The 21744-nt window shown below is 37.9% G+C and overlaps 3 protein-coding genes across 4 annotated transcripts; 2 read left to right on the top strand and 1 right to left on the bottom strand.

The window, feature by feature from the left end:
* The first annotated feature begins 5158 nt into the window (after positions 1–5158).
* On the top strand, positions 5159–10479 carry LOC134806250 (uncharacterized). The gene is made up of 7 exons (XM_063779479.1): positions 5159–5417; positions 5631–5738; positions 5898–6364; positions 7893–7995; positions 8492–8587; positions 9059–9214; positions 9953–10479. The coding sequence occupies exons 1-7, from the start codon at positions 5187–5189 to the stop codon at positions 10013–10015; spliced, it is 1224 nt and encodes a 407-aa protein (XP_063635549.1). The 5' UTR covers positions 5159–5186; the 3' UTR covers positions 10016–10479.
* A 200-nt stretch (positions 10480–10679) lies between these two features.
* LOC134806363 (carbohydrate sulfotransferase 4-like) lies at positions 10680–14321 on the top strand. Of its 2 annotated transcripts, XM_063779581.1 has the most exons (5): positions 10680–11680; positions 12343–12531; positions 12682–12898; positions 13324–13452; positions 13807–14321. In XM_063779581.1, the coding sequence occupies exons 1-4, from the start codon at positions 10968–10970 to the stop codon at positions 13447–13449; spliced, it is 1245 nt and encodes a 414-aa protein (XP_063635651.1). In that variant the 5' UTR covers positions 10680–10967; the 3' UTR covers positions 13450–13452; positions 13807–14321. The 2 variants fall into 2 exon arrangements, with proteins under 2 accessions (XP_063635651.1, XP_063635650.1); XM_063779580.1 differs by lacking the exon at positions 13807–14321 and having other exon boundaries at positions 13324–13468.
* On the bottom strand, positions 13746–14966 carry LOC134806726 (lipase 1-like). The gene has a single exon (XM_063780047.1). It carries the CDS (start codon positions 14964–14966, stop codon positions 13746–13748), a length of 1221 nt encoding a protein of 406 aa, XP_063636117.1.
* Positions 14967–21744: the final 6778 nt, after the last annotated feature.

Genomic DNA, 21744 nt, shown 5'->3' with positions numbered 1-21744 from the left:
TAGGTTCTGTTGTATTACAAGGTGATAAATAAAACTCAGTTGGTCAGTCAGGTGTGCTCCGCGACCCGCCTGTACGCCATGACAGTTGACAACAGAATGTCGACTTGCAGGTAGTTCGCATTGCACTTTTATTGTATAAACGTCACATTTCCCATAAAATCAATTTCAATAATATCATTTGTCATCATCATTGTAAGCCATAATTATCACTAGCCATAATATATTTTTTTTACAGAAACCAAATGGGTTAGGTTAGGTTTGAACTGCGACCCTTACAGAAAAGTAATGCTACTGGAAAAGTGGGTTAGGTTAGGTTTGAACTGCGACCCTTACAGAAAAGAAATGCTATTGGAAAAGTGGGTTAGGTTAGGTTTGAACTGCACCCTACACAGAAAATAAATGCTACTAGATAAGTAGGTTAGGTTAGGTTTGAACTGCGACCCTTACAGAAAAGAAATGCTATCAGAAAAGTGGGTTAGGTTAGGTTTGAATTGCGACCCTAACAGAAACCAAATGCTATTAGAAATATGGGTTAGGTTAGGTTTGAACTGCGACCCTTACAGAAAAGAAATACTACTGGAAAAGTGGATTAGGTGAGGTTTAAATATTCTATTAAATAATATTATTACAATTAATAATATGGACAACAACACGTATGGCACTCGTACGTTCTGGAATCTAATAATCGGGTAAACAAAGAGTATGTCACATCATTTTTATGGTAAACAAACAATTCGGGCAAATGAAATTCGGGCAAATAAAATTCGGGCATATGAGTATTATTTTATATAATTTTCGGACAAACAATAGACAACCACACTGAGCATGGCCCGACATGCTCTTGGCCGATTTTATTTAAATTTGTTCGTGTTGGATGGTGGTATTAATGACCATCGACGACCAAAGAGTAAAGTAAGTATAATAGGTAGATAGGTAAATGCCGGTAACGCACTTACAACCCCTCTGGTGTTGAGTGTGTCCATGGGCGGCGGTAGGTAATCGCTTAAGGCGTATCCAGATTTCGTCAATCTGATTTCCCGATCGAATCAGGAGGTGGGGACGCAAACGGCAATTTGGCTCGCTGATTCGATTGCCCGATCAAATCAGGAGGTGCGGACACAAAAATACCAATTTCGAAGCTATAGTATCTATGGAATGCTAGAATCTGTACGTGCGTTTGTTTATGGTTCTAAAATTGGTGATTAAATTGTGTACGTGTGAACGCTAGATGAGATTGGCTCCAATTATTTTCCTGATCAAATCGACCGATTTGATCAAGCACGTCTGGATACCACTTTACCATCAGGCAATACGTCTGGGCTATAACCGCGAAAATCGAAGTTCGCAAATTGCGGGCATTTTTCTCTGTCACTCTAATTACGCCTTCATTGGCCCCTCTGTTCGTTTGCCTCCTAAAAAAAACACACTTCTTGGTGACTTTTCCTGGTCTAATCTAACTCTATAAGCTTTTATCGCTGACTGTACTTTTTTCCACAATCGGACGGACAGGAACGGACGACGGCCTAAAGGGGCCCACTGATTAACAGTCCGCCGGACGGTATCGGCCTGTCAGTTGTTCGGAACTGTCAAAATTTTGTTCTAACTGACAGGCCGATACCGTCCGGCGGATTGTTAATCAGTGGGCTCCTTAAGGCCCCATTCGCACGGCAGCTTTTTCAACGCGCGTTAAAAAAGCGTTTGAATGACACAAATGGATAACCATGTATGTATTCACACGGCGGTGGCGCTTTTTATCAAACGTTGTTGGATTTTCGACTTTAAGCCTTGGTCGTTAAATCGAATTTAGAGTGCAGACAGATTCAAGCGCTTTTTTAACGCGCGTTGAAAAATCACCCGTGCGAATGGGGGCTAACATCGCCGAGAAAATGAGCAATAATATCTGTTTGCTTTTATTTGCAAGCCGTGCAATTATTTCTAAAGTCGATTATTGTTTAATTAGACGGTATTGCATGAGAACCATCATAAGGTACAATTTCTAATTATTGCCAATGACTCAATGAATAACTACCACATTTAAAGTAATTTTTGCAGTGAAACGTCGTTTGGTCGATTCGACATTATCTACTTCAAAATGCAGTCCAGGTAAAGGCGTATCCAGATTAGTCAATTTTTCGCCAATCTGATTCAATTGCCTGATCGAATCAGGTGCGGATGCAAATACCATTCATTTCTGATCAAATCACCCGATTTGATCAGTCCCGTCTGGATACCACTTAACTTATATTTTGAAACAGAAGTTTTATAATATGTAATACTTAATTTGATAAACACACAAATAAATGCCGCCGGGATTCGAGCCAGAGACCTCCTGCTTCGTAGGCAGGGTCACTACCGACTGGGTTAAGAGGCCGTTAAATAATAGTAGGTAAACTACATAATAATTTAGGTATATATATATATAAGTATATCTCTATATAAGTATATAGAGATACGATTTCTCGCACAGACGGCTGGACCGGTTTGAATTTTTTGAAGTGAAAACTTCTTAAGCGGCGCTGTGCACTTTTTGTGATGGGGAAAAAAATGATAAACTCGCGACAGGCTACGTGACCGACAGATTCGACAGATTGAAAATTCGTAAGACGGACACGTGACCTGATCGAAAAACTGTTACAATGTCATTGAGTTTTCACTTCTGCCGGCACTCCCGGAGTGCAACCCGTTGTTTTTTTTTTGTTTGGCGGGGTACAGTTTTCACGTGAGGAACTGATGATGGCACCATGGCGAAATCGAGAGAACACTTTAAAATCTTCAAATATTAAATAATAAAATAATGTAGGTAATAGGCATGCCTAAAGTGATTTCTATTTTATATACAGCCTTTAGGCGAAGCAGGTCACTTTCAATAACCCATGCACTCGGTCTCGGAAACCGACATTGTGGTGAAGTGGACCTGCTGATGAAGATCAGAAAATGATAGTTTAAGCATACCTAAACATTTTGTTTTCTTAAGGTTATTCGAGTGTTTGTAGTATGTGCTACACCTTACCCACACATATACAGTGTTAAGCCCCCTCCAGACTATGCGCGTGAATCACGGGCGAAGCCGCGAACGCGAGTGTGGAGTCGATTTCGCTGTCTGCGAAAATCGACTCCACACTTGCGTTCGCGGCTTTGCCCGCGATTCACGCGCATAGTCTGGAGGGGGCTTTAGAGTATATGTGACGTCCCACGGTCAAAGGTACCTTATGGCGGGTATGGAGTTATGCATACCCCAGTAATCTACAATAAATAAGCTATCGATAACACAAAAGATCAACCTTCTAGGTTGCATAGTTACAGAGATATGATTTTTTGAAAATAATGTTGTGAAATGAGCAACTTTACGATAGAGAAGTTTTAAGTTTAGCCGCCTAAAAAACTATGTTCCTGAAGTAAGTTACATAGTTGACTACAAATAATAATGCCTTATATATCTGAGATTAAAAAAATATTGCGACTTGTTCTGTAATGCAAATAGAAACTTTTGATATCGACTGATTTATGTGTATACTAACCAATCTCTTGAAAATAAAGTTTTATTTCATTTTCACGATTGATTGCAATGAGCTCTCAAGATTTAAATTTTATCTATTAGAAAACGACACTAACAGACAGTTTAAGCAAAAAACAATACCGATTTAGAGGTGAAAATGTATTTTCTGACTTTTTCATATAAAATCACAAAATTGAATATTTTTACTTTTAATGTGACACACAATCAATTATTCTGAGCACATATGAAAGAAATCCTGTCATTCAAATGAAATAAATCCTAAAACCCCAACTAAATACTATATTTAACCCCTTATGCCACTTTAAACTTACATAACAATAACAGTATTTGCTCCATACATTTACGAAAAGGTACCTTATGGAAATAAATCTAATAATACATCACTACAAAATATCAATCATATTATAGTTTATCTTTTATGAATAGAAAATATTATTTTACATTAAACTGCCCCCAATTTAATTAGTTCTTCGTCATAATAATCTTAAAAAAGACCAATAATTTGTATGTAATGAAAAGGTACCTTGTGGTCAAGTTACATGATGAGGCATGATGATGATGGAACAGTTAGGATAAACTAATAATATTTTGGGGTTAAGATGGTATAAATCGTCTATTTCTTATCAATAATATATTTCGGTTGCTATTGAAGATAAGCGGCATTGAGGTTCAATGACCTCAGATATTCCATAAGGTAATGCGTCGGGTATTGGCATTTTTCAGCAAACCAATGGCTGATTTACTGCATGCGACCAAACCAAATGAAGATTATTCTAGTTAAGAAAGACTTGACGAGAGTAACTTTGGTATAATAGCAGTCTACTTGGATTTGTGATGTCGGTCTATGTACGGTTATAATATTTGCGAGGCGCCCCAACCAAAACTGAAATTATCAAATTAGTTTTGCAGAATGCTAATACAGTTCTCTACCAAACTTCTTTTCCCGTATTGACTAGTTTTTTTGGGAATTTTCAATCTTTTTTCCATAAGGTACCTTTTCTACTAAACTCTGAGACGACATTACTAGGCTTATAACTAACTTATAACAAAAATAAAAACAGGTAAACAAACGTTAGGCATTAAGGTTTCAGATCACACAATAAAAAAAAATTGAGCATTTTTTCACCTCTTTACAAAACATTTAATATCTCCGAAACTAGAAACCCTCATAAGGTACCTTTTCCCGTGGAACGTCACATATAAGGTTACACATAGGGTTGCCAGATCAAAAGGTGCTATTGTCGGGAAAAAATAAAAAAAAATCGGGATTTTGGGACTTAAGTCGGGAAAATTCTGAAACCCCTCATCCCTTACCACATAGTCTCTCGCCACGAGCGCCCCGCTGACGCGCTCGACGCGGGTCGCTCGCTCGCTCGTCGACAGTTCGGAACTTGAAATTATTGTTTTATAACGTGAAGCTGTTTTTCGGGACAGTTTTCACGTTGTCGGGAATCGGGAACACATGCTAAAAATCGGGATAATCCCGCCAAATCCCGACCATCCGGCAACCCTAGTTACACATGTATCATTTGAGAGGCATTATCAATATCATAGCAAGCAGTTGTTTGCCTTTACGTCCCACCTCACATGGCGATCCTGCCAGTGCAGCCTTGTGCTGTAAGATCTCGTTTGTTCTAGTGTCACACAAGACGTATTTGAACTTGGCTACATGCGAAGAGTCCGTGCTGTTCTTGACACGATTGCGCAGTGGCCCAACGCCACGTTCGGCAAGCCCGGCCGGCGCGGGCGCATTCTAGAGGCGTATAAATACGTCATCCCTGTGGCGCAGCTCCTCGCCCATATACCAGTGCTACTCTATTTGAAGAAATACAACACAACCATTAATTTTATTGATAAAGGACAGGTTTATTGCAACATATTCTTGACAGCTTTATTTCTCGTGAGTATAATAGACCGGTATTGTTTTTCATGATATCATGATACATAAACTTTAAATGAAAATATAAAATGAATGTTACATTACAGGTAAGTTGTCTTAAATGCTGTTGTTCGTTGTTCAATCTTAAGTTATGAGAAGAAATGAAATTGAAACATACTGTTTAAAACCCGGACGGTTTTCTATTTTATTATCGTTAATAATTTTCTTTTTCAGCAAAGAGCATCGCTACCTTTTCAGAAAAATTATCAAAACACGGTGAAAAAGTTTTGTTTAGAGTTTCATTTAAATCATTACGAATATAAAAGTGAATTTGCTAAAAAGGTGAAAATTAAGTTAACTTTTTACGTAGGTAATAAAAAAAAATTAGCCTGGATTCAGTGGCCTTTTGGCGGCAGTAGTCTGTTCAAGGCGGTTCCTCTCAAAGTTTATTTATGCATCTTACCTATATAATAAAACTATGTTTTTAATTGTCCTTTTCAGGAAACTCGCAAGGTCAATACACTTTGCAAGTACGTCACCAGGATAATTCTTTGCCAATTGTACGCTGGAATACTTTTGTATAATTTCGTGCCCCTCATCCTAAATATATACATGGGAATGTTCTCTACACCCATGCCAGAGAATAAAACATTCGTTCACTCTGTGGACTACCTATTACCATTCGACGCATACACGGACGCAAGGGGCTACTTAGTAATATTCTTGTTTAACTGGTTCCCGTCTTACAATATACCAACTGCAATGTGCAGTTACGATCTCTTGATTTTCATAATGGTTTTTCATATTTCGGGCCATTTGAATATACTCTCGCATAGATTAAAAACTTTTCCACGACCAAAAGTTGTCAGTAGTTCTGAGGAGACTGGGCTGTATAATATGCAAGAAGATAACAGAGAAATGTTTCGTGCTTTAAAAGGTGCAATCGATTACCACAGAGTGATTAAGAAGTGAGTTCAAAATTCGAGGTATTATTTTCATGCTCTCTGGCAACCCCACATTGCATTCTGGCATATTTTATTACGGCACGTATTTAACCGGTCAACTAATTAATCTAATTTGGGTAGTTTAAAATAATAGAAATGGGTACTAAAATTAATACTTTGGCAACAAAAACGGAGCCTTAAAATATTGATATATGCTCGGGATATATGAGTTTTATTTTAATGCCGTTACAGCTTTTGTTTATTTTTAGGCAGGTACCAAATATTTATTTGGCAACTGAATTATTATACTGGCGACTATTTATAAAGCACATTTTAAAAAGAAAACGGCTATCTATTCATTTAAAGATGAAGTTCTTTTAAAATATTTTGTTTGGTCACTACACGGTCAACCTAACACGCTCCTCCTCGCTTCGCTCGTCGTCGCACTTATCATTTGACTCTGGCAGAATACAGTGATAACTATTGAATTTAGTAATTAAAAATTTAAAGACCTAATGGTATAATGGCCATTAGGTGTTTCATGATTAGGAATTTCGACTATAAGTATAGCAAGTATAGTAGGGTATTATTGGTAATAGTAGATTGTACAACAAGGGCACAAAGTGATCCATATTCACCCGAGGCAATTTTTTGTGAGGCAAAATAGTAGACGAGGGTAAAAATGGACATTTATGCCCTTGTTGTACACTCTGCTTTTCACTTCGATTGCGAGGAAAATATACAAAAAATCAAATATTTTAGGTTATTTTAACGTATTTATTCAAGACAAAAGAAAATTGTTCTTGGGCCGGTCGGAGGCCCGGCACGCCGATGGGGAGAGCGCCGGTCGGGGGCGCGCCGGCAGGGCTGGCAGTTTGTATGGCAGAATTTGGACTTTATTGCTAAGTCAATAAGGGTCGTAATAGATGATTTTACTTTATGCTCTAGAGCATAAAATGCGATTTTATGTCGTCTACGCACGACATAAAGGTGCACTTTTTGAGCATGAGAAGTGAAAATAAATTTGTGGTGTTTTGTGGATTAGGAAATTTGTTAATTTAAAGTACTAGGTATGCATATGTTTAAATTTAAATTATTTAAAAATTGAGTATTTAAAGCTTATGTATATAGATATCTTAGGTATTCTGTATATGTACAAAATATATAAATTAACAACCAAATTTTATGATCGCTTTACAATTAGTTGCCAACTTATTATTTTAGACGCCAACCTATCAATTCAAGTTCCCTATAATTTTTTTGGGTGGCTTGATTTTGCTGCCAGTTTTTTAATAATATGATGCTTAAATTTGAGGCTAATATAAAGTTATTGGTGTTAAAATATTAATGCACAGCCAAATTATATTATTATATGCCCAGTGAAAGTTCCTGTTTAATATTTTAGTTGCCCGGTTAATAATAAGCCTTTTATTACCTACAAGAAAAATATACCTCTATAGTTTTTAGAGTAGGTACCTCCAGCAACGCCTACCAAATAAAACTATTTTTTCGGCAAATGAGTGTGAAAGTCATTTTCGTTTTTTTTTTTCAGGTTCATGACAGAAATGTCTGAAACGTTCGACGTGACATTATGTAGCTATCTCGCTTTCCATCAAGTGATGTGCTGCTTGATGTTGTTGGAGTGTTCTACCATGGTAATAACTCGTTTTACTCGTTCCAATATGGACTGATTTTCAATCCAATTTCCTTGGTGGTTCTTAGCTATGTTTGATAAATATCGATCGAGCAGTTTGAAAAGTATCAGCTCTTTTCCCAAATGATGTACCTATGGCATTTATTGGCAAAAAATGTTTTTTTTTTTTAATCTTATGATTACTGATCTTAACGCTTCACATGTGCCAGTATAATCGTTAAAATGACGATTATAAGGAAACCTTGACCTGACTGAAACCAGCATGGCCTGCAGAGAACCCAAACTTCTTCGAAAACTTACAGCAGACATCGAGCTTGGATTCACTTGGTTTAGTTTCAAGGGGGGGTATAGCTAAGTATGTAACAAACTTTGGTCCGGTTATTAAATGATGTCTGTAGACTTATTTTTAATGTTTTTTGGAGGTCCTTGGGCAAAAGTTCTTGTGACAGATTGTGATATGTGACATGAGATGATGATAATGTCTTATCTTTTTTCAGGACCCTAAAGCACTTGGAAAATATGGAATGCTGGGCGGGGTCATATTCCAACAACTAATCCAAACTTCAGTGGTATTTGAATTAATTAAATCAAAGGTGGGTACTAGGTAGCTAATAGGGGTAAGTTCGCCATTGTACTTCCATTACAGTAATTTATTTTTGTAAACCTGTGTTGTGTACAATAAAGTGATTACTACTACTACTACTACAGCAGCACTAGCAGGGTTAGACCAAGAAAAGTCTGTAATGATATTTATAGCACACGCAGTGCAAGTGTTATTTTAAACGTCGGACTTCTATCAAATTATGACTTATAATCTTATAAATGGTCTAAATCTTGGTCTAACTTATATGTATAAGTGTAAGTGCTCGGGAGGAATCTGAATTATTTTAAATATTTTTTATTGTGAACCAAAGCTAAAAAGAATGCTTCCATCATCATCATACGCAACTGGGGATATTTTCAAATTTATTCGTTATATGTATTTTAGATTTATTTAGAGATTTGTTTATCATTTAATGTTTGATGTATTGTTATTCCTCACAAAAGTTCATATGTGCCAACAGACCGAAACTCTCGGGGATCAAGTGTACTCGATAGCTTGGGAAGACCTGGACATAAAAAATAAGAAACTATTCCTCATGTTTCTGAAACACGTGCAGAAGCCGTTTGGTATGAAAGCTTGCGGGATCGTGCATGTCGGAGTGCTGACGATGTCTGCGGTAAATGGAATAATTGTTTTATTACCTATTGGCTAAATGGATGTCATCATCGCGATTTAACTCGGTAACGCGGCTAGCGTGTTGGGCACCTTCGCGCTTAGGATTACGCGGGGTGGGATTTTGATTGAACTGATTTTTACGTCATGCTCTCCAGAAACCCCACATTGCGTTTTGGCATATTTTATTATATGAGGATTTATTTAGCCCACAAATCGTACTGAATTTGTATTTGCTTGAAAACAATTGTACCTTGTTTGGGAGTACAAGCCAAATGAAGTTGGGGTTGCTCTCTCCAGCAACCCCCACTGGATTCCAACATTAAGCTCCAACTTTTCCAGCAAATAAGGGACTGGAATATTTTGTACTCATGATTTTATTCCCCAATAAGTAAATTTAGACGAAATTTAGTCTAGTTTCATACCTCGTAGTTGCCATCAGGAAACTTGCAAATAAAGCCAACACTTGGCATTGGTTTTAATTGGTTGTACCTATCGTGGTACCAATGCCCGAAATAAGCAAAACAGTTATATGAAAAGAATGCTCATGAAAGTACAAAATCGTGGTAACAATATAAATTGCGTACTCATCAACTTCGCAAATAAAAAATTACCTCAATGGTATCTCATGGAGATATGTATATCAATATCATTAATATCTCGACGAACAGATATATAATTTGCTTTGCAGGTTTACAGGAGGTACAGCCATGTTTTGATTTAATCTGTTTGCTTTTTACAGATTTTAAGGACATCGTTCTCATATTTCATAATGTTGCGTACTCTAAACAACCAAGAAAAGTAGATAATATGTCTTCTTAGACTATCCAAGTGTTGCGGACCGCCTACCACCAATTTACTTCGTATCTACTAGTTACCGTATTTTAAGGATAAATTCACCTCAGTCATGTATTACACCACTTGTACAATGTGGGCTATGCTCAGAAGAATTGTTTGGCATTGGCCCACAGCTGCTTTTTGCAACCTCACCCTTTCGATGTCGGCAAGGCGATCATATTTGCACGCAGGAACATTCATTGCCACCGATCCACTGAGCGGATTCTCTATGCCTACCTAATAAGTAATAAGCCTTAAATTGCAGAATGATATAGATTTACTCTTAAGGCCATTGTAGCCGTAAACATTTTATGATTGTTATCACCAGTTAAATCGATTAACTTGATATAATTAATGTATATATTATAATATAATGTTACTTGTATTTCATGAGTAGGTATACTTACTTGCGAATTAATAGTGGGTCTATTCTATTCTATATCTATATAGAATCAGACTATAGAGAATCAGAATCTATAGTCTTCCTTTACATAGAGATAAGGTATAGAACATTATTGTCAAGGCGAGTAATATAGCAATTTGCAGGCGGAGTATTAATTTTAATTTAACCCATTCACTGCCAGAGACCCGATTAGCTTCTCTTCGCTTCTTCAGTTTCACGGATACAGCTAATACCTAAGTAATAGTTTACAGACCGGTCCGGATGTCCGTCTGTGGCGTACGTGAATTCGCGGTTCAAATCTGGCTAGCTAATAAAATAAAATAATCGATACAACATAAAATTGACATACATTTATTCTGATAACAAACTCCAAATATTTTGCCACGATTATACAGTCTAAATACGATATTTTTTAGAATTACCTAAGACGTAGATTATACAGCCAAGGAACCGTGAAATTTTGTTAACCTAGTTTATTCCGTATTTACCTTCATTAGCCAGAGTTTACAAGTCCACAATGCTGTTGAGATTTAACTTTTATTGGACATTTTCCGCAATCGGCATCAGTGTATTGTTGATTCTTGCTGTAACTCGATATACAGATAACACAAAGCACCGTTCATATCCAGAGAGGCCCGGGAATTTTCTGACTATAGAAGGAGAAGAGCAATGGAACAACCCCCACATCGGCTCACCAAACATTGACGACATACTCCAGGAGACTAGAGTGAAAATTGCATTAGAGTTATCGAATTACAACTTCACAAATTCAGCGGCAAAAAACCTGCAGGAATTACTGCTGGAATCGGGGGGGCAGCCTCTACGAAGTCTCGTTATATCAACGTGGAGATCTGGCTCGACATTCCTAGGTGATATTTTGAATGCGATGCCTGGAAACTTCTACCACTTTGAGCCATTTATGAATGTCAAAGTATATCAGATCAGAGGCCCACCGGAAGCAGAAAAAGCAATAATAACAGTCAAGACCTTGTTCAAGTGTGATTTCGAAATCTTTTTACACGGATATTTGGAAGAGTACCTTCGTAATAAGGTGGTACCATGGTACCAGTTCAGACACAATGATAGATTATGGAAGCATGTTAAATACCACAGAGATCTGTTTTTCGATCCTATGTTCATTTCTAACTTTTGTAAGTTGTTCCCTTTCCAAAGTATGAAACTGGTGCGCTTCCGGCTACGACTGGTGCAGGACGTTCTGGATGATCAAGAGTAAGAACTACTTTTACGCTTTATTACTTACTTATCGTTAAATGCTATCTTATGTTCAACAAAAAAAGTAACTTACTGGTATATCTAAGTACTCAGTCAGACCAAGCTATCACTGCACTCATGCACATGCCTTGGTCTGTGAAAAGGTTTTTAAACTATTTTTTTCGAGGTATGAAGGTAAACATTCTACTGAATCACCGAGAAGGGAAAAAAGCAAGCAAGGGAAGGGGGGTTGGTTACTTTGTCTTAGTGAGGTTAAATATTTCGAGTTAGAACATAGAGGTTTTGGGCTTTGGAGGGAAGGGCATCTTGAGTTTAGGATTTTGCCTTATCAAGGTTCGAGTTGTGAGACTCCACCCTACTTATCAGGTATTGTCTGAATAGGTACTGCTATGCAAATGTTTTTGTTCTCGTTTCAGACCATTGACGTATATCTAAGGACTGGCCTTACGGGTAATAAGAATGGGGCATGAATGGGACCAGTACAGCGGTGTGACACCGCTACAACGCGATTGGTAGATGAGATCGCATCACGCGCGCGATTGGTCGAAACTAGTTGCGTTAGACTGCACGATTGGCTAGAATTCGTCAGTGACACCGCTGAACTAGTACCATTTTTAGTGCCCGTAAGGCCCGTCCTTAGATATACGTCTATGTTTCAGACTCAATGTAAAAGTGGTATTGTTGGTCCGCGACCCCCGTGCGGTCATGCAGTCCCGGCAAGGCAAAGGAGTGGAGTTCTGTAAAAAAACAAGCCCAGATTGCTCTCAGCCCGAATTGCTCTGCGCTGACATGATAAGCGACTATATAGCTGCGAAAAAACTTCAGCATCAATACCCAAACAGGCTTGTGTAAGTGTTTTTAAGTAGCTGTAATTGTAACACTGCAGGCACTGCAGCGGAGTGGGAGCATAACGCGTTATGCGATTGCACCCTGTGCACCGCTCAGCCTGTCCCTGCTTATTGTACTTAGTCCTAAAAGATATACTGCCTTGTTTACAGGGTACTGCGTATGGAAGATTTATCTTTAGAGCCCAAAAGCATGACGCTCCGACTATTCAAGTTCTTAGGTCTCAGCATGACGCCTGAAGTTGAGCAGTTTCTGGCCTCGCACACCACCCTGAAGGTGGGGGGAGCCTACGCCACCTTCAGAGTGTCCCGCGATGTACCGTTCAAGTGGAAGAATATTTTACACTATGATTACGTTGAGGAGATACAGGTAATTTTGATTTGCAGTTTGTTCAGTATTCAGTGAAAATTTTGGACAAGCACAAATTAGCGAATGTTTACTGTTTAAAAAAGTCAGACTAAAGCTCAGAAATGACCCCACGTCACGTTCAATGTTCCGCTATTAGCGACTCGACTATATGGAAGGTAGAGTTATACCTACTTCTATACTCCATGGACTGAACACAGCGCGCAGTTTGATAACGCCAAATATTGCCGCCAAAGAGGAGTGACATAAGATAACGAATTTTATTTCAACCATTCAAAACTTTTATTGACCAATCACAACTATAGCGGGAAATTTTCCATTGGGTAATAATATTTAAAGCTGTGGGCTGGGTATATTTATGGAGAACATGCATGAGGGACTTTACTTGATTTTATTTATTCAAGTAAGCACATATTTAATCATTTCAGACTGCATGCAAGCAGGCTATGGAGTTGTGGGGATATCGCTTGGCGCACAACGCTACGCACATGGCAAGCAAGGAGTTTTACCCACTGGACACATTCAATTACTCAACGGTTTTAAGGAGCAAATAAAAAGTTATTTTATTTTTCATGTCTCAAAATTTTCATTTTTGGTAGGTATACCTACATTAGATTAGTGAACGAATTTTAGTTTACTTCTACGTTTGCTTGAAGATTTGCTGAAAAGGCAAGGTGTGTGGATGGGGTGACCGCAATGAGTCGAAAAATCAATACTTTTCTATTCAATCGTTTATTACATTGCAATTTTAAAACGAATGAATTTTATTCATTGCGTCTTTGCAGAGGGCTGCAAATTCATTGCCCAAGCGATGATCTAACTTGGTTTACCTATCTATGCTCAATCAATGTTATATGTTATCATATTTATTTAAATACTTTTTCATCGTAGTAAATATTTGTTTTTTCCAGTATTGGCTGAAAGCCATGTCAACATGGTTCCACAGCGGATCCGCCACCGTAACGTACTCCAACACATTCGGTAACTGACTGACAACCCAATCCATGTCTCTCGTATCCACTAAGTGGTCTGATTCGCCGTGGAAGATAACAACCGGCATCGTGGTCATTCCCAGATCGTATTCCGGAGGTTCAGCTACCCCGTAAACTTTTAAATTTTCCTCGGAACCATAGTTAAATTTAACGAAATGGAGCTCATTCATAGCCTGTCCGTATTTGGCCATATTTTGGATGGATGTTCCGGCTGGGACGTGTTCGAACATTCTTCGAGTAGTTTCTGAGGTGATGGAGCCTGGATGAGGCGAATCTACAGCGGATAATCCCAGATTACAAACTGCTGCTAATAACTTCACTTGGCACAATGTATTTAGGGTTCCTTGAATAGGTAAACCTTGGGACGCGACCTCCCAAACTCCAGACGCTTCCAAAGGGGTTTGCAAAGACTCTATGGCTTTCACTAACGATCTGTCAAGTATCGACTTGGTGTAATATTGTCTCGTAGCCGGCGCTAAACCAATAAAAAGACTAATTTTGTCAGCATATTCTGGTTTCTCCGAGTTCATTATGAAGAAACTACCACCGCCTTGTGAATAGCCGATATAGATCAGTTTTTTGGCATTCGTCACATCAAGCACGTAGTCGACCATGGCGGGGATATCGTATTGTCCCATTTCGTCCTTTGAAAACTTCCAAAATTTCAAATCGTGATCAGGATCCAAAGTCACGTGTCTCCGGGAGTGAAAGTTGCCTCGCACGTTGCCGAACCACACATCGTAGCACTCTTGAGCTAAAATGAACCCGGGCGCATCCGGCCCCGAGTCTACGAAGCACTCGGACGATAGGAGAAGGCCATGAACTAGCAGTATTGGAATTTTCTTGGTACAATTACTCCCGGGTGGTATTCTGTGCACGGTCAGTATGTACCCGTCGTCGGTTATCACTTCGTGTTTCTCAGCATTGTATCCATTTTCGATAGCAATTTGGATAAAATCCTTATTATTTTTGGTGATCCCCTCGAGCGGTCGTGACGTTAGGTTCGCCACCGCACTTATTAAGTTCAGGTCGGCCAGGGACCCTGATATGAATAACAAAAGCAGGCAACCGTGGAGCATGATACACGTCCTTTACTATAATGACAACCTTTAACTGTTGCCGCCGAAATTGGCATATAAATTATTTCATGATAGATTATCGTGTTTGTACAAGTGACTAAATTTTATTTACCTACTAAACAATAAATATCTTACGCACGCGGAGTAAGGTTACGTTTCTATTCATATTAATTAAATACAAAGATGTGATAACCGTCATCGTTATTTTGAAATTCGTGAGCAATTCAAATGGGAGGGAAAGAGAAGCAGTCAAGAAAAAGAAATACCTAAAGATACATATCTATATCTACTTATATCTGTCTGTCCTGTCATTTTTGGACTCTAAGGTTTTTGTGGAAAAGTGAATGGCGAAATGCTTACAAGGTTTGTGTTGTGGGCAGTTCGTTAGAAGGTAACTACAAGACGATGATATCCATAGTGTGTACAGTCACTTCACCACACGGGATTACTATGCCATTTAGGGTTCTTGATAAATTGGAAATTCTATAGAGTTAGTATTGAACAACCAATTTAACTACGACCCTAAATGGCGCAACAATCGCGGAGCGTGATGGTACAACAACATATTTGGGTACATAGATATATGTAGATGAATAGGTACCTATTTAATGTAAGTATTTATGATAATTGATAAATGATAAACATGCAAATACATGTCCTTACCGGGACTCCAGTTAATTTGTATAACGAATCGAAATCAAAAAACTAGAATATGTACTCTTACTTACCTACGCACCTCAACAACGTCAGTTGGGGGGGACACTCCTCCGATCGGCCATCCTCGGCTCCGTTCGGCTCAGCATTGCTCCGAGCTCCGATTCAATTATTAGGGGTATACTATGACTTGTTGGCATACTTTATGGAAGACTTTATATACTCTCTGATGGAAGGTAGAGTGTAGGCATACTTGTATATATAAGTTACTCTATGTACTTGACGTCCCTTTGCGTGCGTGCGCGACCACAGGTAAGATAATGGCTTGAATTTTGACAGCCCGAAATAGCCGAAAGGGATAGTGCCATGCATTAGAAAGGAACAGCACGATTCGACCTTGAATCGCTGTCAAACTTCGGTTTTGTAGGAAGTGTTCTTTCTGTACGGTAGTACTATTTAAGGCCTTAACATTAATAATAATAATATAGCCTTTATTTCTCTTTTAAATACATATTTACATTAAAAAGATATTTAATTTTACTTGTTTTATTTTTATTGAGGTGCCCAGTGTCGGGCAAAGGCCTCCTCCAGCTCCTTCCAGACTGTCCTGTCCTTAGCTTTGCGGGTCCAAGCATGTTCAGCCACTTTGACAATATCATCGAGTTCATCGACCCACCTTTGCTTCGGGCGGTGAGCTGCTCGCTTGTTTTCAAGTGGGTGCCAATGTAAAATCTTCTCACTCCATCTATTGTCGGTTGTTCTTACTATATGGCCCGCCCATCTCCATTTTAGCCTACATGCAAGTTCGGCAGCATCTGTTACTTTTGTTATTTTTCTAATATCACAGTTTCTTTTTCTGTCACGTTTTTTAATATTAAGCATACTTCTCTCTGTTGCTCTATGGAAAACATTTATCTTTTGTATGATGTCTTTGGTAAGTGTCCAAGTTTGGCATCCATATAGTAATGTTGGGAGTACTATTGAGTCCATGGCTTTCCTTTTAAGGTCTTAACATTAACACACACTATCGCACCGCACCGTGACCTTGGTGCGTTGCACCCATAAGTGAGAGCGAGAAAGAGATATCTGTTTCACCGAGATCGCGGTGCGGTGCGATAGTGTGCTACCACTGTTATAATGAAGAATAACATTGCGGAGCCCTTTGTCACCTCTATGGTACAATTCCTCTGAAATAGGTATTACCGCGCAAACATATAATGGTCAAGCAAATCTTGTCAGTAGAAAAAGGCGCAATTCAAATTTTTTATGAGAAGATATCCCTTCGCGCCTACATTTTTCAAATTGCCGCCTTTTTATACGGGTTATTCCCACTAGTTACCACCAAGTTTTTACCAGTGGTAACTACTGGGAATTTTTTTCCCACCTTTTACCACTGGTAACTACTGGGAATAAAAATTCCCAGTAGTTACCACCAAAACTTTGTTAGTGTTAAATACTAATAAAAACAGTAGGTATGAATAGTATAAATGTGACGTCCCACGGTCAAAGGTACCTTATGGCGGGTATGGAGTTATGCATACCCCAATAATCTACAATAAATAAGCTATCGATAACACAAAAGATCAACCTTCTAGGTTGCGTAGTTACAGAGATATGATTTTTTGAAAATAATGTTGTGAAATGAGCAACTTTACGATAGAGAAGTTTTAAGTTTAGCCGCCTAAAAAACTATGTTCCTGAAGTAAGTTACATAGTTGACTACAAATAATAATGCCTTATATATCTGAGATTAAAAAAATATTGCGACTTGTTCTGTAATGCAAATAGAAACTTTTGATATCGACTGATTTATGTGTATACTAACCAATGTCTTGAAAATAAAGTTTTATTTCATTTTCACGATTGATTGCAATGAGCTCTCAAGATTTAAATTTTATCTATTAGAAAACGACACTGACAGACAGTTTAAGCAAAAAACAATACCGATTTAGAGGTGAAAATGTATTTTCTGACTTTTTCATATAAAATCACAAAATTGAATATTTTTACTTTTAATGTGACACACAATCAATTTTTCTGAGCACATATGAAAGAAATTCTGTCATTCAAATGAAATAAATCCTAAAACCCCAACTAAATACTATATTTAACCCCTTATGCCACTTTAAACTTACATAACAATAACAGTATTTGCTCCATACATTTACGAAAAGGTACCTTATGGAAATAAATCTAATAATACATCACTACAAAACATCAATCATATTATAGTTTATCTTTTATGAATAGAAAATATTAATTTACATTAAACTGCCCCCAATTTAATTAGTTCTTCGTCATAATAATCTTAAAAAAGACCAATAATTTGTATGTAATGAAAAGGTACCTTGTGGTCAAGTTACATGATGAGGCATGATGATGATGGAACAGTTAGGATAAACTAATAATATTTTGGGGTTAAGATGGTATAAATCGTCTATTTCTTATCAATAATATATTTCGGTTGCTATTGAAATAAGCGGCATTGAGGTTCAATGACCTCAGATATTCCATAAGGTAATGCGTCGGGTATTGGCATTTTTCAGCAAACCAATGGCTGATTTACTGCATGCGACCAAACCAAATGAAGATTATTCTAGTTAAGAAAGACTTGACGAGAGTAACTTTGGTATAATAGCAGTCTACTTGGATTTGTGATGTCGGTATATGTACGGTTATAATATTTGCGAGGCGCCCCAACCAGAACTGAAATTATCAAATTAGTTTTGCAGAATGCTAATACAGATCTCTACCAAACTTCTTTTCCCGTATTGACTAGTTTTTTTGGGAATTTTCAATCTTTTTTCCATAAGGTACCTTTTCTACTAAACTCTGAGACGACATTACTAGGCTTATAACTAACTTATAACAAAAATAAAAACAGGTAAACAAACGTTACGCATTAAGGTTACAGATCACACAATAAAAAAAAATTGAGCATTTTTTCACCTCTTTACAAAACATTTCATATCTCCGAAACTAGAAACCCTCATAAGGTACCTTTTCCCGTGGAACGTCACAAATAGAGTTATTTTGAATTACCTAATAAAATCACTTGAAAAATCATCTAAATGGATTATTAAATTTATCCTTAAGTACATATAATATCATGGTTTTTGTACTAGTACCGGTTAAACTGTTTTAATATTTTTGGTCACTTTTAAGGGAGTTTACTAAACACTAATCGACTTATAATTATTTATTAAATTACTCTATATATGTATACTACACTATTTATAGTGTTTTTATTAGTATTTAACTCTAACAAAATTTTGATGGTAACTACTGGGAATAAAAATTCCCAGTAGTTACCACTAAACCGAGTTAGTGGTAAAAGGTGGGAAAAAAATTCCCAGTAGTTACCACTGGTAACAACTTGGTGGTAACTAGTGGGAATAACCTTTTATACTGACAAGATCTGCTTGACCAACTATAAATAGAAATTTCTTTATCTGCCTCTCTATTGCTCGAAATATATCAACATTTAGATTTTAGTTTTTCACGCGGTAGACCGAGGGTCATTTCTGAACGATGAATTTTATCTATTTCCGAACGCTACCAATACGTCACATTGGTCAGTTCGAGGTTTGCGGCAATGGTTTGCGGTGGTTTGCGCTGCGGACAGGTGGTGCAGAGGTCGAGAACAATTTTATACGTTTAGGTATTATTATCATTACACATCGGTAACTCGTGGCATTTAGGTAGCACTTAAAAGAGTAGTTTAATTAATTCTTTTTTTAGTGGTTTCTTTTTCTCGACTCGTATAGGAAGAACATTGTCACATCACTAGTCTGTTAGAAACTGTCAAGTGCCACGAGTTACCGATGTGTGCTCATCACTAATCTTTTAAGTGCTACCTAAATGCCACGAGTTACCGATGTGTAATTATCATTTCAATACATTTGTAATTTTAACTGATTCAAAATGTACTCTTCAATATTTGAGCCTCTGTACTTACGTTTTTAGGGGCATTCCAGTGAATTACACTTTAACTTGACTTGTAATAAACTTAAGCTAATAAGTATGTGCGGCTTGTTATTTTACAGTAGATTCCGTCTTACTCCGGTATTGCGTGGAATGAGAAAGATCGGTTGGCTAGGGAAGCATTCAAAGTGAGAGATCCATGCCATAATGTTTCTTGGTTAACTAATGTTCTGTTCAAGGTCAAAAACATGTAATACATGAACATCAACATTCAACATCATAATATTTCGATGAAAGATCTCGCACAATAGGTGTATGGTATAAAATGACCCAGCCCACACTTCTTTGGGCTCCATAATATTTTTTGTCTAAAACGAACTGGCTAGATAACATTTTCGCCCTTAGGTTGCGCTCTGCCCACATTCTATTGAATAGTTATGCGTTTATGATGCGTAAAATTGATTTGCTCTAGTGCAATTTTATTTATATGTATACTTGGTCAAGCAAATCTTGTCAGTAGAAAAAGGCGGCAAATTTAAAAAATGCAGGCGCGAAGGGTTATCGTCCCATAGAAAATTTTAAATTCGCGCCTTTTTCTACTGACAAGATTTGGTTGACCAAGTATAGTGGTTGTAGATGTGTTTCACAATTACAATGGAATGTCGTCGAGGCGGCCGAGGTGCCGCACAGCGTCGTTTACAGCTTGGCAAAAAAGAGTAGAAATTAAAAAGTGGCAACACTGTAGTGTCGTCCCGTTTTCTTATATATATTGGTTTGAAAGGGACGACACTACAATGTTGCCACTTTTTAATTTCTACTCTTTTTTGCCAAGCTGTATGTGCTATGACCTCGTCAGAGTCAAGCATCTTGGCATCAGCCCCCCCAGGGCCAGGGTTTCTTTATAATTTGGTAAATACGTCATTTAACTTTAAAGTAGTGTAAGTTAAATATTGTTTTAGTTTTTTATACCAGACCCTCAATAAATATATCAATATTTGTTTGGGACATCGATACTTCGCGCTTACATTTTTAAAATTTCCACCCTTTTCTACTGACAAAACTAGCTCAGTTAAAAGTTTAGCAGAGTAAAAATAAAGATTTAAAAAACACATGAATAATTAGTTATCAGTAAATAGAATAGAGAACCTCCTTTTAGTAATCGGTTAAAAAGGACAATAAACAAACGCAAGAAAAGGTTTACTACCTGATACATAGAAACGAAATACCAAAGGAAATTGGCTTTAATTAACTAGAAGTATGCATAAGATAAATTAGACATATAGGATAGACATTAGGTTTCTAAAACACGTATGTCAATATCATAGACAATATATAGAAGGCAAAAGGAGATTATATGTCATTCTCCCCCTCTATGGTTTCTTCGTCTGGGTCCAGGACGTAGTCGTTAAGATGAATAGGCATTTTCTTAGGCCTTGTAGATCTACGAAAGATCCGTGAGCCTTCACGCGTCGGAGCATCTTGTGGCGGAGTACTGTAGATCTCTTGGTCATTATTAAGAATCTCTGCATCAACAGGATTTTCTTGTTCTCCGTCTAATGTGGGAATTTCAGATCCTCCATCAATAGCCGTTCCATCGGGTATAGAACCTTCGTCATCCGATAAGGGAAGGGGCGCTAAGTGTCTGTTAGATACGGTAGACTCCTGGCCATTACGTCGTCGTACATACGAGTAGTTCGGATTACTGTGTAGTAACTCGACTTCTTCGACGTAGGGGTCTGTTTTCGATCGAACAAATTTCTTAAGTAAGACAGGTCCCGGAACGAGCCAAGACGGAAGCGACTCGCCGACTGGTGTCCTCCGAGGGAAATTAAATAGCTTCTCGTGTGGGGTGGCATTTATCGAAGTACAAAGGAGCGATCGTACGCAGTGGAGAGAAAGTTTCAAGACTTGTTCCCAGTTGTCGATGGACAGGTTCTTCGATTTTAAGGACAGCTGTATAGTTCGCCAGAGAGTGCCGTTAAGCTTTTCCACTTGACCGTTACCCTGAGGGTTGTAGGGAGTAGTGCGAGAAGTGGCAATGTTACATTTCTTGAGGAAACCTTGTATTTCTTCCGACATGAAGCAGGATCCTCTGTCACTATGTATATATAAGGGCTGGCCATATTCGAAGAAAAGTTCTTTGAGGCACTTGATGACAGTCGCAGAAGATGTGTCAGGACATGCGTATGCGAAAGGATAG

Source organism: Cydia splendana, chromosome 3 (assembly GCF_910591565.1).
Source record: "Cydia splendana chromosome 3, ilCydSple1.2, whole genome shotgun sequence".
NCBI classification, from domain to species: domain Eukaryota; kingdom Metazoa; phylum Arthropoda; class Insecta; order Lepidoptera; family Tortricidae; genus Cydia; species Cydia splendana.
This window is presented reverse-complemented; position numbering and strand designations above follow the sequence as displayed.